The 16,550-nt window shown below is 39.0% G+C and overlaps 1 protein-coding gene across 1 annotated transcript; it reads left to right on the top strand.

Moving 5' to 3' along the window:
- Window positions 1–73: 73 nt before the first annotated feature.
- Window positions 74–16,266, top strand: LOC308379219 (uncharacterized protein). Its single transcript, XM_080856277.1, has 24 exons — window positions 74–188; window positions 1,383–1,479; window positions 1,580–1,632; window positions 1,886–1,985; window positions 2,569–2,682; window positions 2,887–2,972; window positions 3,093–3,241; window positions 4,436–4,560; window positions 4,668–4,755; window positions 6,145–6,305; window positions 6,466–6,692; window positions 7,428–7,590; window positions 8,140–8,215; window positions 9,726–9,933; window positions 11,222–11,321; window positions 11,780–11,902; window positions 12,772–12,857; window positions 12,993–13,141; window positions 13,967–14,091; window positions 14,497–14,584; window positions 14,685–14,845; window positions 15,014–15,240; window positions 15,491–15,653; window positions 15,951–16,266. The coding sequence occupies exons 1-24, from the start codon at window positions 124–126 to the stop codon at window positions 16,038–16,040; spliced, it is 3,024 nt and encodes a 1,007-aa protein (XP_080712403.1). The 5' UTR covers window positions 74–123; the 3' UTR covers window positions 16,041–16,266.
- Window positions 16,267–16,550: the final 284 nt, after the last annotated feature.

The following is a 16,550-nucleotide window of genomic DNA, read 5'->3' as shown; positions in this document are numbered from 1 at the left end:
TTTTACAGCGCCCACGCAAACCCTTTAAATGCTGTGTGTCCTCAGCTTTAGTCCAGGCAATAACTTCTTACAGATTTCTATTTCCAGGACAACTTTGCTAGTTACGGACTGACGTAGATAAATATGCTGCCTTCATTGTCAATGGAGACGTGGAGTCTCTTAGTTTTGCTTCTTACGCTCTTAATAATGTAAGTTTACTATTTTATTTCTATAATATATTCTGTAAGGGCTCTGTCCTAGTGTATTTTTAGATTAGGCTACACAAGAACTGATAATACGGTTACCACATGGGAGACGATTGGTAGTTGGTAACCTGTATGAACAGTGCAGCAACAGGTTGGGATGCTTTCTCTCTGCAATCCTTGCGTGTTGTATTTACCAATGGGGCACTTAACTTTCTGTTACGGTGGCATTTATGGGTAACATACTTGGCCAGTGCGACCTTTTTCTTGGCATCGGTTCAAAAGTGCAACATGGGAGGTCTTAAAACTTGAAGACTCGTGGTGTCGCAGCAAAGTTTGCGATTACATCATCGCAATCCACTTGTTTTGCCATGTTGTTCTCAATGGACAATAATGCCAGTTCAGACATACTCGACATTGTGGCTCTTAAATATGTTTGAATACACATCAATTTCAATTTACTGAAATAGCTCTAGTACTTGCGACAGTAGATGGAACTGTCAGAAACACTTGGAAAAGCAGTTTTTATGTCTATGTCCACTTAGAAGAGTACTTAAAGCCACGTTATATTTCTGCACGTTTCCTACACACTTTAGACATCTTATGCTAACACTGTGTAGCACTCTAATGGGGGTTAATAAGAACTAGATATTTTGAAGAGAATGTGCCATTAACCAAATCAGCCAATTTAATATACTGTAATACTCCAGACGGTCTTCTTGGTCAAACTCGTGGGAAACTTCCCGTGCTTTATTGTTCAAACAAGCATATAACAACCGAGTTGCTGTTTCAGCCACAACTCACGCTTTTAACTAGAAATAGATAGCACCAACTTACTATCATCTTCAATCTCACACTTGCACACGCACACACTCTAGCGCACACACTTAACTCCACCCCCTAAATCCCCCTAAAAGGCACACAACATTTCAGGAAACCTAACAGGCACAGAACACAATATCACAGGATATTACAATACGCAAATCACTGTTGACATTGCTATTGGATCGTTCTGTTGTCCCTGCCTGAATTTAGACATGACACAGGGAGCTTGTGTAAAGGCCATGATGCATGTTATGTAATTTAATTGTAGTCCTCCCTTAAGACCCCCTACCGCTTCAGCTCTGTTAACAGACATCTACATTTTCTCATTAAGGGGATTTATAGGGTAATGGATTGTGTATGTGGTCTCCCTTTAAGATATGGGACCTGGCCTTACGGATATTTCACAAATCTGGGCATTCCGGGACCTCGACCTTGGCCATTCCTGGGGTCATTTGGAACAGTAATAATTAAAGTGAGCAATCGTTTAACATTAGGCAAACATTTTTGACACCATACAAAAAAAGTATGTTTTGTTTTGTAAAGTTCACTTCCACTTTGTTTTCACTGTGTAGGGTTTTCACAACTTTGACATGCAATGTCTCCAAAAATATGGAAAAATGTGGGGGTGAGTAAAATTGCAAATAACAGGTTTCAGTACATTATATAGGGTGGTGGTCAGTGGTGTAGTGGTCCCGGGAGAAGTGGGTATACTCTTAATTTTTGTAAGCAGCCCATACAGCACAGGCTAAACGCCCTGTTTTGAGAAGTGGGTATACGCAACGCTGACTGAAAAATAAGTGGGTATACTCTGTATACCTTCGTATACCCTGGACCACACCACTGGTGGTGGTACTTTCAGCTTCCCTTTTATCGTTCAGGATCTTTGAGGGAAGATCACCGGTGCTGATGGTAGCAGACCCTGCCATCATTAAAGCAGTTATGGTCAAGGAGTTTTACACTGCCTTCACCAACAGAAGGGTAGGTCCTTGCCTTTCCGTGTTGTGGCTTGCAATATATGACTCATACTTGACAGGAACATAGAGTGCTCCCCTTCGATGTGTCAGTGCCTCTACTAAGACCCTATTTTCAGGGCGATAACGGTTGGCGGATATGGCAGAGAGGATTGGAGTTTTGTATGGGGGCGTGGTCATTCTTCTGTGACAGGGAACATTAGAATGCGTCAATCACAACTCATCATTGCCCAAGCGTAATTTATTTATCTGGCAGAAAAATATTACGTTATAAAAGTTAAAAATATTATTATATTATAATATATTATAATATATTGGAGGAGTCAACCTGTAGTGTCCAAAGTGTAGCACCAAATTTAGATGCCCTCGTAAAGTGAACGTAATAACAGGAGAATTGTTTCAGCAAGATACAGTTAATACATCATTCAAAATCTTTTGCACAAGGATTTGCACAATTGTACTTAAAGCCGCCAGACCAGCAGATTAAGGAGCATTCAAGGTTTCAAAAAGGGTACAATTATTGTGATGTTTGTCCAAATATTCTTCCCAAAATGTGAGGTTACATCTTATATATGACTTTATGCGTACAGAAAGATCTTCTTTCTGGGCCCTTGTCTGATGCACTCACCGCTGTCGAGGATGAGAGGTGGAAGAGAATCCGGAATACTCTCTCTCCAACATTCACAAGTGGACGGATAAAAGAGGTAATTCACGTCTGATTGATTGTAGTCATAAAATGATTGTATTGCAAAGAACTATCAATGAATATACATGTTGGGATGAGGAAAAGTTGAACAAAAGCTTAAATGGACTCTCAGAAAAAATAATCTGCTTTATTTAGGTTAAATGAGCATGCAATGCAAATACAAATGATTCACCTTTTAAATTGATTAAATCTGTTGTTCCAGGTATTTCCTATAGTTGGAGATTATGCAGAACGTTTAGTAGAGCACTTGAAAAAACAAAACTTAGAGGAACCAATTAATATGAAAGAGTAAGTCGAACCTTTTCCCGTCCAAAACTTAATATTTCTATACACCCCTCGGTGCCCATAGTAGTTCTGTTTACACAAAACATGACGGTCCATTTGAATGTTGTTGTTTTTTACCCACAGCACGTTTAGTTTGTACAATATGGATGTTCTGATCAGTACTTCATTTAGTGTGGAGTCTGATTCCATCAACAACCCAAAGGATCCCTTTGTTGCCAAAGTAAAGAAACTTCTGGATTTCAGCCTGTTCAATCCAATCCTTCTCATTGCTAGTAAGTATGGGTTGCAGATTTATCAGATCCCGGAAAGTAGAATAGTGTCAGAATCAACTTTTTTTTTAGGATTTTTTAGGATTAGGGTTAGGGTTAGAGTATAAGGCTAAAAACGAGGTCTCTGTACCCCTACCAATGCCTGAAAGTACGTTACACTTCCTGAACCCACTGTGTATGACGTCATATGACGCGAATTTCCTACTTTCCGAGATCCTAATAATCCGCAACCGTAAGTATGCCAGTTCCAACGCCATATGATCCGTTATAGGACAAACTTTCTACTCCGAAAACACTAATAATAATACTAATTCATTTTATTTTTAACACACTTTTCATTCCAAAGAATCTCAGAGTGCCTACATATTAGAAATTAACTATAATAATACAATAAAATTAAAAACTAATTTAAATACTGTCCTGGAATCAGTGCAACTCAGTGCTACTACTTCTATTTATAGCCCACAGGAAGTATGGGTTGTTGCATCTTCTTCCACATGCAGTAATTAGAAAAATGAAATTGTCCCACATTTTAAATCAAGACGTATTTATATTGTACAGAACAGAACAATAATTATATTGTAACATTGTTGGGTTCCTCGAAGAAAACAGTGTATTGTTTACTTTTTGGCCTTAGGCCTTTTATTGTGATGCACAGAAAGACAGGAAACAATGAGAAGTATAATGGGAGAAACAGAAGGCAGGTCTGACTTTGATGTGACAAAGATAGTGACAGTGCCAGACACACGTAGTACTGTTACACTAGGTCTCTATTGTTCGTAGCTTGATTGTTCTCTCCTTCGTACGTCGCTTTGGATAAAAGCGTCTGCTAAATGATGATAATGTAATGTAGAGTATCACCACTGGATCCAGATGCTATTTTCCACAATACTGTATCGATGCTTTGACATCTTGTATTGCATTATTAATTATGTATATGTGTATGTATGTGTGTGGTTATTTATTTATCTCTGTATACACTGCAAGTTTCTATAGACCCTTGATATCAATGCAATACCTGATCAGTATCCATAGATGGCAAATTGACCTGAAGGCCTGCACCCCACTTTTTTTTCATGAAGCAATGAATGACTTTGCTCACTACAAATGAGATCGTTCTCTGTGTTACTGTGGTGCACTTGTGTTGTCACATGTGGTTGTTAACTTCACAAGCTCCTTTTTTCTCTTTACATTCAGTTATGTTTCCTTCCATGCTCCCCCTGATGGAGAAAATGGGTATCAGTTTATTTTCCAAGTCTCTAATGGACTATTGCTACCAAACACTTCAGAAGATTAAGGAGCAGCACCAAGAGGGTGATAACGTATGTTGACCAAAGATCTACCTCATCTGGACACAAACTTATGTCATTAATGCTAGTCTGCAAATGGTAGTGTTTTGCTCACACAGGATGTTTTTGTTTGTTGAAAGGGGAGAGTGGACTTCCTGCGACTCATGTTGCGTTCCCAAATCTCAAATGAGCAAGCTGAGAAAAGCAGCGAAGCTCAACCTGTTAAAGGTACTGTACTCACTTAGTGCCTTAAAGGTGGAGCCTGTTAAAGGTACAGTGCCTTAAAGGTGGAGCCTGCCATTCATACACCTGTTAAAGGTACTGTACTCACTTAGTGCCTTAAAGGTGGAGCCTGTTAAAGGTACAGTGCCTTAAAGGTGGAGCCTGTCATTCATACACCTGTTAAAGGTACTGTACTCACTTAGTGCCTTAAAGGTGGAGCCTGTTAAAGGTACAGTGCCTTAAAGGTGGAGCCTGCCATTCATACACCTGTTAAAGGTACTGTACTCACTTAGTGCCTTAAAGGTGGAGCCTGTTAAAGGTACAGTGCCTTAAAGGTGGAGCCTGCCATTCATACACCTGTTAAAGGTACTGTACTCACTTAGTGCCTTAAAGGTGGAGCCTGTTAAAGGTACAGTGCCTTAAAGGTGGAGCCTGCCATTCATACACCTGTTAAAGGTACTGTACTCACTTAGTGCCTTAAAGGTGGAGCCTGTTAAAGGTACAGTGCCTTAAAGGTGGAGCCTGCCATTCATACACCTGTTAAAGGTACTGTACTCACTTAGTGCCTTAAAGGTGGAGCCTGTTAAAGGTACAGTGCCTTAAAGGTGGAGCCTGCCATTCATACACCTGTTAAAGGTACTGTACTCACTTAGTGCCTTAAAGGTGGAGCCTGTTAAAGGTACAGTGCCTTAAAGGTGGAGCCTGCCATTCATACACCTGTTAAAGGTACTGTACTCACTTAGTGCCTTAAAGACCTCACTGTGTAGTGCACACTCTTGCTTCACAGTAGGTGAAGTCTTAGCCTTAAAGGTGACAAATTCAGTTCTGTTTGTCTGCTCAATAAAATAAACCTTTGGTGTTCATACACTGTCCTGGAGTTCTAAATGGGAAACAAAGTGGTTGCATCCAGGCCATACACTATTCCATATGGAATCAGATCAATGCCATAAATATTTTGTAATCTGTAATATAGATTTTGTATCTGTGAAACCATCTACACTTTCAAAACCTATCTACAGATACGGATTTAAAATACGAAATGTATACACTTTCAAAAACTATCTTCACTTTCAAAATCTATTTACAGATACGGATTTCAAATACGAAATGTATCTACACTTTCAAAAACTATCTACACTTACAAAAACTATTTACTATTTATCTGATTCCATAATTCCAGTCCATCATCACATTGCTCCAGAGGCAGGGAAGGGAGGAAGGGGTGTTATCTAGGGCCCTGTCCACATGGAACCTGGATTGCCCGGAAAGAAATGTTTTTGGAGTTGGCTGCTGAGCTTAAAATATCAACAGCCTTTCACCAGAATCTTAGGCTTTGCCTTGAACAGCTACATCATACATTGAAAGACTCAATTCTCTCCGTTGTGTAATTTTCAGGACTAACGGATCATGAAATCCTCTCGCAGTCATTCCTCTTCATTATTGCTGGATACGACACAACAGGCACCGCTCTTAGTTTTCTTGCCTACGATATGGCAACCAATCCAGACGCTCTAAGCAAGCTCGTAGAGGAGATTGATTCAGTCTTTCCAAACAATGTAAGTTCAAAAACGGTAAAGAGTACAGTTCATTCTATTATGTCTGAAAGGAAAATGTACTATTACTATCTGTCCTCTAGAATAAGTTGCTTAAGATCATAAGTAATTATGATGCAAAAAAAAAACACATGTACCACCAGAGTTTTATGTTTTGTTGTAGGCCCCGGTCACTTATGACAAGCTGATGCACCTGGAGTATCTGGATATGGTCATCTGTGAGTCCATGCGAGTGTGGCCGCCTGCTCCACGTCTAGAGAGGATGTGCAAACAGACAGTGGAGATCAATGGAGTCACGATCCCCAAAGGCACTCTTGTTGGCGTTCCTGTGTACGCTTTGCACCATGACCCAGAACTGTGGGATTCCCCTGAGGCTTTCAAACCAGAAAGGTAGAGCTGGATCACTGAACCAGAAAAGCACAGAACCTGTTCCATTACCACTGGTAGTATTTTTGTATCACACTTTATTTGGATGGTCCCCTATAGACTCTACAGATGTACAGATTATAAACAAACTGTCTGTTGAAACTCTGTTAAAGCAGCACAACGGATCAATAGCTATTCGCTAAATGTATGCTAGCAGCTAAAACTAACGAAATCTCTTGAAATGTGCTGACTTTGACATTATGACAAACTAGTTATTCAACGACTGTCCTTACACTGTCAAACATCAAGCAAGTGCAACATAAGACAAAGCAAGACGGCAAATACGCTACTTACTATATCGCCAGAAAGTAAACAAGTCAGGTCGGCGGGCTGCGGCGGGCAAAACTACAGAACGCAGTTATATGCCTATTGACCCTGCTATAGCAATGGCACGGAGGCAATTCTCCATATTAAGTCATTGTAGCGCCCCAATTTTTTTTAAGCTGTTATTTTAAGGTTAAACTGCTTATCCTAACCCTAATCCTGAAGTATAATTGTTGCATAATGGGCCTTTAACTACAATTTACTGTCAAATCTCTGTAGACGGACTATCCAAATAAAGAATTCCCTTTGTTCAGATCTTCACTATATCAGAAATGACAGCAAAATGGAAAGAAGAATAAAAAAACTGTAATATTCACATAGTAATTGTAAGCATGTGGTTACTAAATAAGCATCCCTGTGTTTTAATTACTGAAGGTTCAGCAAAGAGAATAAGGAGAGTATTGATCCATACGCTTACATGCCCTTTGGACTTGGACCCCGCAATTGCATTGGGATGAGATTCGCTCTTTTGATGGTGAAATTGCTTGTGGTACGGCTGCTCCAGAACTTCAACCTGGAGACATGCAAAGAGACTCCGGTAAGAGAGCGTATTCCTAACATCTTTTGGATCTGCGATCACGACTGTTGTCTCATAATCTTTTTTTTTTTTTAGTTCAAATGACTTCTTCATATCTTTGATACCTTCAATACCTTCTTCATACCTTTCATACTGTTGATATTTGCAACTTAACCTCTTAAAGCCCCTCTAAATGTTTTAAATGTCTTACATTTTTGTTATTAAATGCTTTTAAAGTTGGTAACTAGCTAAATTAAATGTAATCATTAATTACGTTAATAGTAGCTAAATTACACTCCGAGTTTGTGTATTATATTGGTATGATGGCAGCCACTACCGTGTGCTGATCATAATGTTTATGATTTCAGTGAAAGTATATTTTTGACATGACATCTTTTCTGCAATATAATTATTATTTTATGTACAATGCCAATGTCGTGTTATTATAAATGATATTATGTATCATAAATATGATGGTCAATGGTCAATGATAGTATGGTCAATTTTTGAGAACTAATATTATGGGGATGTCTAACTGATCTTTACCTCTCTTGCTATCATTTTTTTCAGATACCCATGGTACTTGATGCACTAATTAGACCAAAGAAGCCCATAATGCTTAAGCTTGTCCCGCGATCTCACTTTAGTTCTGAAGAATGAACATAATATCATTATTAACACAATATCATCTTCCATAGCTTGTGTTGGACTATAATCTGTTTCTGTACTACCAAGCTTGTACCGCGATCTGGCATTAGTACTGAAGAATCAACACAATATCATTAGTATCACAATATTTCCTCGCTGGTTTTGGACTATTATCTGTTTACTTCCTTGTTGTTGTGTTATAATCCTGGTGGGATTTCTGCATTGTGAGGTTTAACTCTATAGAAAAGCACAAATTAAAAGCTTTTATGTAGTCTGAAGTTATGTTATTTGGTCAAATTAGCTTTTAATTCTTATTTGTTGTTTGTTTTGGTGGTTTATTGTTCTAATATCCATATCTATGGTTTTATGTTTCTGTAACTTTATCATGATTTTAGTAATCCAAGAAGCCTATCAGAACACTAGGTTCTTTTACTCCATGTATTGCTCCTTCTGCTTGCTTTTATTGATTGTATGTAAAGCACTTTGAATTGCAACTCTTGTACAAAATGTGCTATATAAATAAAGTCTACTTACCTACTAACTTACTTACTTTTTTTGCCTTTACATGTCCTATATGTTAAGTCTTTTTAAGCTCTTATTCTATTGTGTATGCTTGTTTATTTTATCACAATTGATTCTCTTCAAATAGAAAGTAGTTCAAATGGAACAACTCCTGTTGTTTTTCTAAATGTGCTGTAAAGAAATGTGACAAATAAAATGCTCTGGTAAAACGCACACCAGATTATATGTTGATATTTTATCATTCGACCAGTGGAAAAGCAGTGCTCTTGCAACTCTGTATCCATAACCTAGACAAAATCCCGAGCTTCCTTGACTTGACAATGTTATCTCCGGGTACTTTACCTAGAATTGTATCTATAGGCTGTATTAAAGGCTCCAGTTACATTTTTCTAGCACGTTTACAACTATCGTTGCCTGTCGCTTTGAAAGACAATAGTCCAGTCCTGACATCATCCCCTGTGACTGAGGACCTGCCTGATGTGAGGCCGCATGCGCAAACTTTGCGACACTATTGTAGTACAACGAGCCAGGTAATGCCGGTGGTGTAGGCTACAGCATGAAGTGGAATGACAAGCGCATTTGTTTACGTTTGAAATCCACCAAGGTTTATGATGTTAAGCTTCATGTTTATTGAATTATTAGTTAAGCAGTGCATTCATTAGCCTACTAGTAACAGTAATACAACATAGCCCCATATGTTGACACTGAGCCATATGCTGTAAACCGTTGACAAAATTATAAAACACTACGTTAAATAAACCTACATTATGCGTTAAGAGAAGCCAGATACGTTGATATTAAACCATGTATGAGAATGCACGTCTTGGATAGTTTGCTCCTGAGCCTTCTGCCGTAAACCGTTTGTGTTTGCGCATGCGGACTCACATCAGGCAGCGGCGGACTCTAGACATCCTATTGGCGGACTCACATCAGGCAGGGTCCTCACATTTGGCAGCGACACCATCAACTGCACCTCCCTACCATAGCAAAGGCCCGCGCCTTCTCACAACTGCCCACCTCAGAGCCCCCTCCCTCCTCCCCCACCACAGTGACGACTCTCTCCATCCCGGAGAGGGACGTCAACAGACTCTTCAAGAGACAGAACCTCCGCAAAGCAGCCGGGCCAGACTCTGTCTCTCCATCATTCCGGAAGCACTGTGCTGATCAGTTGTCTCCGGTGCCATTTTTCTGTGCGTAAGTACGTTTTATAAATGAGGCCCATGGACTCTTATCCCGCCCCCACGCCTCAAGTCTGTGTTACATTAACACACATTGCACTCCTGTTTAGCATTTAACTTTTTACCTTACTTTTTTATATATTTGATATTTTGTGTTTCTCTTGTGTTTAGTACTTTTACTTTGTTTGATGTTTATTGTATGCACCAATATGCCAAAGCAAACTCCAGGTAAGTGCAAAATTACTTGGCAAATAAATGCAATAAATTCAGATTCTGGCCATAGCAGCTGATAATGCAGAATCTGGCGCAATTTGGTGGACTCGCGCCAGACCTATGCTGCTCTGCTCCAGCCTCAGATGATATCTGCCCAACAGCCTACTTCCTGTTTTTACAGCTCACACAAACCCTTTCGCTCTTAAGTTAGCAAAGAAGAAACTGTTTTTTTTTGTTTTGTTTTACTTTTTAACTTCTCACAGTTTTACATTTTCCGGAAACATCTAACGGACTACAACAAATATGCTGCCTTTCTTCTCAGTGGAGACATGGAGTCTACTCGTTTTGCTTTTAACGCTCTTAATAATGTAAGTGACGTTAGGCTGTTTCACACTTTGAAGCGTATTTGTTACATAGGCTTCTATAGCCAATGTGTTTTAGACAAGAAAATATGCTAACGCGTGGTGTAATTAAGACGATTTATAATTGGTAATCTGCTTGAACAGTGCGGCTCCAGATTTCAAGATTTTAGATTGAACTCCGTTACAATTTATTCACCTGACTTGTTACGTGTAGTCACGAGTGACGCGTCCAGTCTTAAAAGCATTGCTGTGTCATTTAAGGTGAACATACATTTGCATTTTGTGAATAGAGCATTTTAACAGCATGTTTTTGTGTGGTGTCCTTCTTTCCAAGTTACGGAACTTGGCCTTTCGGATATTTCAAAAATCTGGGCATTCCAGGACCTCGACCTTGGCCATTCGTGGGGTCGTTTGTATCAATGACGATGAAAGTGAGCAATCCTCTTATTCTACACTATTTGCTTATAGATTGTGCCACATAGTGAAGCCATAGAAAAACATATTGCCTATGCTATGCACTAATGTCAAGTCTTTATGTGGAAGCTCACTTCCAGTAGCCTAACTTTCACTCACATTTTTTCACCATGTAGGGTTTTCACAAATTTGATGAACAGTGTCTCCAAAAATATGGAAGAGTGTGGGGGTGAGTTGAATGACAAGCAGGTGATGAAGGTTTCAGCAGGTGCTATATGGAGATCAGAGGTTTCACTTTTCCCATTTATCATTCAGGATCTTTGAGGGCAGACAACCAATGCTGATGGTGACAGACCCTGGGTTCATAAAGGCCGTTATGGTAAAGGAGTTTTACACTGCCTTCACCAATAGAAGGGTAAGTTCTCATGGCCTACAGTATCTGAGATACATAGTATAAACATCACCTACCTCCTTTCATTATGTCAGTGCTAGTGCTGGGGTTGTTTTAAGTCTGCATATTTCTAAAGTATAAGATAAGCATGAAAGTAGCCTGTAGTCGATATGGGCCACCTTCAAAATGGAATTTGCTGCAGATAACTCATAGCAGATAACTCATAGTCCCATACTTAGAGAGGCCCTAAAAAGTGAATATAATTAGGTTTACAACATTTTACGGGTACCGGACATTGGTTATATGACACATCTTATCTAATCAGTTACTTGCTTACAGTAAGACACCTGCTTGCACGAGACAGCTTTTTTCAAGGGGAAAAATATTCTGATTCTTGACCAAATATTTTTGTCAAAATGTGCATTTACATATTATGCTTTACATATACCCAAAGAAACTCACGACTACGTGTATGTACACAGAAAGGCCTTTTCGTGGGACCTCTTGCTGATGCAGTAAGCACTGTCGAGGATGAGAGGTGGAAGAGAATCCGGAATACTCTCTCTCCAACATTCACAAGCGGACGCATGAAAGAGGTGAAGGATGTGGGCTGTCCGCAAATCATACAGGAAAGAAAACACTTAGAAGACCCATGTACCAAGTACTATCTTTTTTTTTTTTAAACATTTGTTTATTGAAACACATTATATGAAATAGCATAGATACATCACAATTAGCTGTGTGATTCATCTTTTATTTATTTTTTTTAGAAAAATATACACAACTTAGAAAACCCACCCGTGCTCCCATCTCATGTTGGTCCACCTTTCTCTATCAATGTATCGAATCAATCAAAGTGTCTGTATGTAACAGTAAAACTGGTACTGGTACTTTAACTCTTTAAAATAGTAGGAGTCGTAGCTACTTTATCAAAATATGAGAGGAGAGGCTGCCATGTAGTGTGGAAATTCCCAATTGACCCTCTAAGTGAGAATTTGATCTTCTCTAGCTTAAGGAATGACATTAGATCATGTACCAAGTACTATTTGATTTGATTTGATTTGATTTGTTTATTAGATGAAGAGGGACAGTGTGCATTAATAAACATTAAAATGTAAATGCACCCAATTGTAGCCAAAAGACTAGTTTCCATTGGCAGTCCCCCTGCCAGAGTGAAACTGGCTAAAGATAGGGAAGAATTACAGCATAACATTGGGGAGGGGAGGAGAGAAAAGACAACACCCAGACTATGCTCCTAGAGGAGTACAGTGTGGGAACAGTAAAAAAAAAAAACACACACACACCTCACAGTGTACTATCTTACTTACTATCACTGAATGTCAATTGATGAGATTAGAAAAACTTGAACAAAAGATCAGACAAGAGTCTTAGATTTGCTTAATTCATTTTACAAGAGCTTACAATGCAGTTACCAATTCTTACTATTGTATTATGTTGATTCCTGTTGTTCCAGGTCTTTCCCATAGCTACAATATATGCAGACCGTTTAATGGAATATTTGAGAAAAAAAAACTTAAAGGAATCAGTTAACATAAAAGAGTAAGTAAAACCTGTTCCCTACCCAAACATATTATGTGTCCACTGCTCTGTGCTTCATGCCAGCTGTGTCTTCTTCAGATGTGTTGTTTTGGAACTGATTCATAGTTTAAAAGTAGTTTCTTGGTTTCCCCCCAGCATATTTGGTGTGTACAGTATGGATGTTCTGGCTAGTACTTCATTCAGTGTGGAGACAGATTCCATCAACAACCCAAAGGATCCCTTTGTTGCCAATATGAAGAAAATTATGAATTTCAGCTTCACCAATCCAGCTTTTCTCATTTCTAGTAAGTATGCTAGTTAAGTGAATTAATCCAGAAAAGTATCCGAAAATAAACAGAGGCAACCTTTTGACAGAATAGGCCAGCTGCTTGGACTCTTCTTACTAGAGAGAGAGTAACTTTGTCACCTGTTAATGTCCAGGGCGTTATCCACTTCCACAAATTGTATTTTGAGTACTTATGGTTAATGGTGTCACCAAATCGCACCTTGAAACAGTCCTTGAGGCATATAAGTGCTGAATGCTGATTAGTGGAACATCTCCTGCAATATAATATCTTCAGTTACACACTTTCTTTGGCTGTTGGACCTGAGAAGAGGTGTATAATGTCCATTTATACCTTGCCAGGTCACAAGGTGACACTTTTATTCTGGTTGCCCAGCAATAAGGGGCCCTAGCAACCATCTTCTGTTCAGTGGAATAGTAATCTGCCATTCCTCCATCAAATCCCAGAACCATGCATGCAGAACTATCACTCTGAAACTAAATAGTGACTGCATTTGAGCTGTGGCAAAACTGTGCTGTGCTGCCACCTGCTGCTTGACATGCGTTTAACATCATGTCCTATTAAATGACGTTATCTGCTCTGGTAATTAATGGATACAAATAGTCGTTTTTTTTCCACCCGAAGGAAATCATGCATGTTTAAAGAACCTGATTATATGTTACCCGCACAAAGATCTACGTAGTCGACCCACTGGAGTGCTACTAATCTGACAAGACAGACCACACATTCGGGGGAAGTCAAAGGAATTAGTAAACCTCAAGTAATTGTAGACATACATTTATACAGCTGTTACCTTCACAACTTCCCCTTTCTCTTCCTATTCAGTTATGTTTCCTTCTCTGGTCCCTCTTATGGAGAAAATGGGTATGAGCTTTTTTTCAAAATCTTCAATGGACTTTTTCTACAACGCACTCCAAAAGATTAAGGACCAGCACCTAGAGGACGACAATGTATGTTTACATTTACATTACATTTACATTTACATTAAGTCATTTAGCAGACGCTTTTGTCCAAAGCGACGTACAAGGGAGAGAACAATCAAGCTAAGAGTATTAAGAACCTGGTGTAACAGTAAATATTGCTTGTTAAAATAGAAAACGACTTAGAAGAATAAAAAAGAAGTGCGGGCCTGTTACTGCTTAAGTGCAGGTTAAGCCAAGGTGCCAGTTAGGAAGGGAGGTGCTCTCTGAAGAGTTGGGTCCTCAAGAGCTTCTTAAAGGTAGAGATTGTTTACCAAAGATTTACCTTATCAGGCTGTAAATTGTCATCTGATGTCCTTAATGCTAGACTGCAAATGGTAGTGGTAGTTGGTAAGTCCTGCGATACTCACTCAGGATGTTCTTGTTTGTTGAAAGGGGAGAGTGGACTTCCTGCGACTCATGATGCGTTCTCAAATCTCAAATGAGGAAGTTGAGAAAAGCAGCGAAGATCAACCTGTTAAAGGTATCGAATTTTGCTGAATAGTGTTTGCTGAGATCCCATAACGGTTACGGTAAATTATAGAGGTGAAGTCTTGATTTATTTTTCACTGTGTAATTTTCAGGACTAACAGATCATGAAATCCTCTCCCAATCATTCATCTTCATCCTGGCTGGATACGAGACAACTAGTACCACTTTGTCCTATCTTGCATACAATATTGCAACGAATCCAGATGATCTAAGCAAGCTAGTGGAGGAGATTGATTCAGTGTTTCCAAACAATGTATGTTCAAAAACTGTAAAGACTACTGTTCATTCTTTTATGTCTGAAAGGAATATTTATTTGTATTATGTGTCCTCTAGAATAAGTTGCAGAAGATTATTAATGATTATGGCGCCAATAAAATCAACATAATTTCAAGTACCACCAGAGTGTGATGTGTTGTTGTAGGCCCCGGTCACTTATGACAAGCTGATGCGCCTGGAGTATCTGGATATGGTCATCTGTGAGTCCATGCGAGTGTGGCCGCCTGCTCCACGTATAGAGAGGATGTGCAAACAGACAGTGGAGATCAATGGAGTCACGATCCCCAAAGGCACTCTTGTTGGCGTTTCTGTGCACGCTTTGCACCGCGACCCAGAACTGTGGGATTCCCCTGAGGCTTTCAAACCAGAAAGGTAGAGCTGGATCACTGAACCAGAAAAGCACAGAACCTGTTCCATTACCACTGGTAGTATTTTTATTTAATGAAAAAATAAGGATCCCCCTGTTCATATCTTCACTATATGAAAAATATAGTCTGAGTCTAGTGCTCAAGCATTCATTGACTCCAAGGATAATTACAATAACTGTAATATTAACAGAGTAATTGAATATTCATCAAGGAAGTTTTTTCTAATAAACATCCCTGTGTTTGAATTACTGAAGGTTCAGCAAAGAGAATAAGGAGAGTATTGATCCATACGCTTACATGCCATTTGGAGTTGGACCCCGCAATTGCGTTGGGATGAGATATGCTCTTTTGTTGGTGAAATTGATTTTTGTACGGCTGCTCCAAAACTTCAGCCTGGAGACATGCAAAGAGACTCAGGTAAGGAACATCCAGTTTTAAGATCTTTGTGAACAACCATCACTTTTCAAGATTTAGTTATCTCATACTATTTTCTCTTTAAAAGTTAAATTTCCTGCTTTGTACACATTTCATGTAGGCTGCCTTCATTATCAGACAATTAACCTTGTAAAGCTGTAACAGGTTTTTAAATCCTTTACTAAATGTTTTATTTTTTATCAATAAATGCTTTTAGGGGACTTAATATTAATATGGGGCTGCAATCTTCTACTCCTCTTGACCACTGCTGACATTTATCTCTTACTTTATTGTTTTCAGATACCAATGGAACTCAATTTGATGTATCAGCCCAAGAAGCCCATAATGCTCAAGCTTGTACCAAGATGTCATGTCAGTGCTGAAGAATGAACATAAGACACTCAATACTGCTTACAATAAATCTAATCTTCCTTACCAAATAACTGACCAAGAACAAGAATACTATTTGCTTTTTTCCCTTAATTCTCGTCTACAAACACTAGTGTGTATGAGTATGATTCAAATAGCATTTTGTAATTTTTCACTGATCACTAACCTGACAATAAATCAAAAATATTGCCTACAATAACTCTTATCTTTCTTACCAAATAGCTGAACAAGCACATGATTACTATTTGCTCTTTTCCCCTTAATTCTCATCTGACAACATGGTGTGTATGAGTTTTATTCAAATAGCATTTTGTAATTTTCCACTGATCACTGACCTGACAATGTAAACAAAACTGCCACCACAAAACTATAAGGGAGTAGCTAAAGTAAGTGAGCAGCAGGCTTTTGATAAATAAGTGTAGTTGTAATCCTTGTGGTTACCTTACCTTTTGGACCGGACCACACAGCTGACATAATGACGAGGTTTTGCGTTCATGTGGATGAGTTGGA

Source organism: Sprattus sprattus, assembly GCF_963457725.1.
Source record: "Sprattus sprattus genome assembly, chromosome: 18".
Lineage (NCBI taxonomy): Eukaryota > Metazoa > Chordata > Actinopteri > Clupeiformes > Clupeidae > Sprattus > Sprattus sprattus.
The sequence above is the reverse complement of the archived record's forward strand: the minus strand, read 5'-3'. Positions and strand labels throughout refer to the sequence as shown.

Excerpts from the sequence above, each read along its gene's own strand:
- LOC308379219 (XM_080856277.1), top strand. The coding sequence starts at position 124 with ATGCTGCCTTCATTGTCAATGGAGACGTGGAGTCTCTTAGTTTTGCTT. Across the intron at positions 189-1,382 it reads CTTCTTACGCTCTTAATAAT|ATATGGGACCTGGCCTTACG; the intron begins GTAAGTTTACTA and ends TCTCCCTTTAAG. Across the intron at positions 15,241-15,490 it reads GAGGCTTTCAAACCAGAAAG|GTTCAGCAAAGAGAATAAGG; the intron begins GTAGAGCTGGAT and ends GAATTACTGAAG.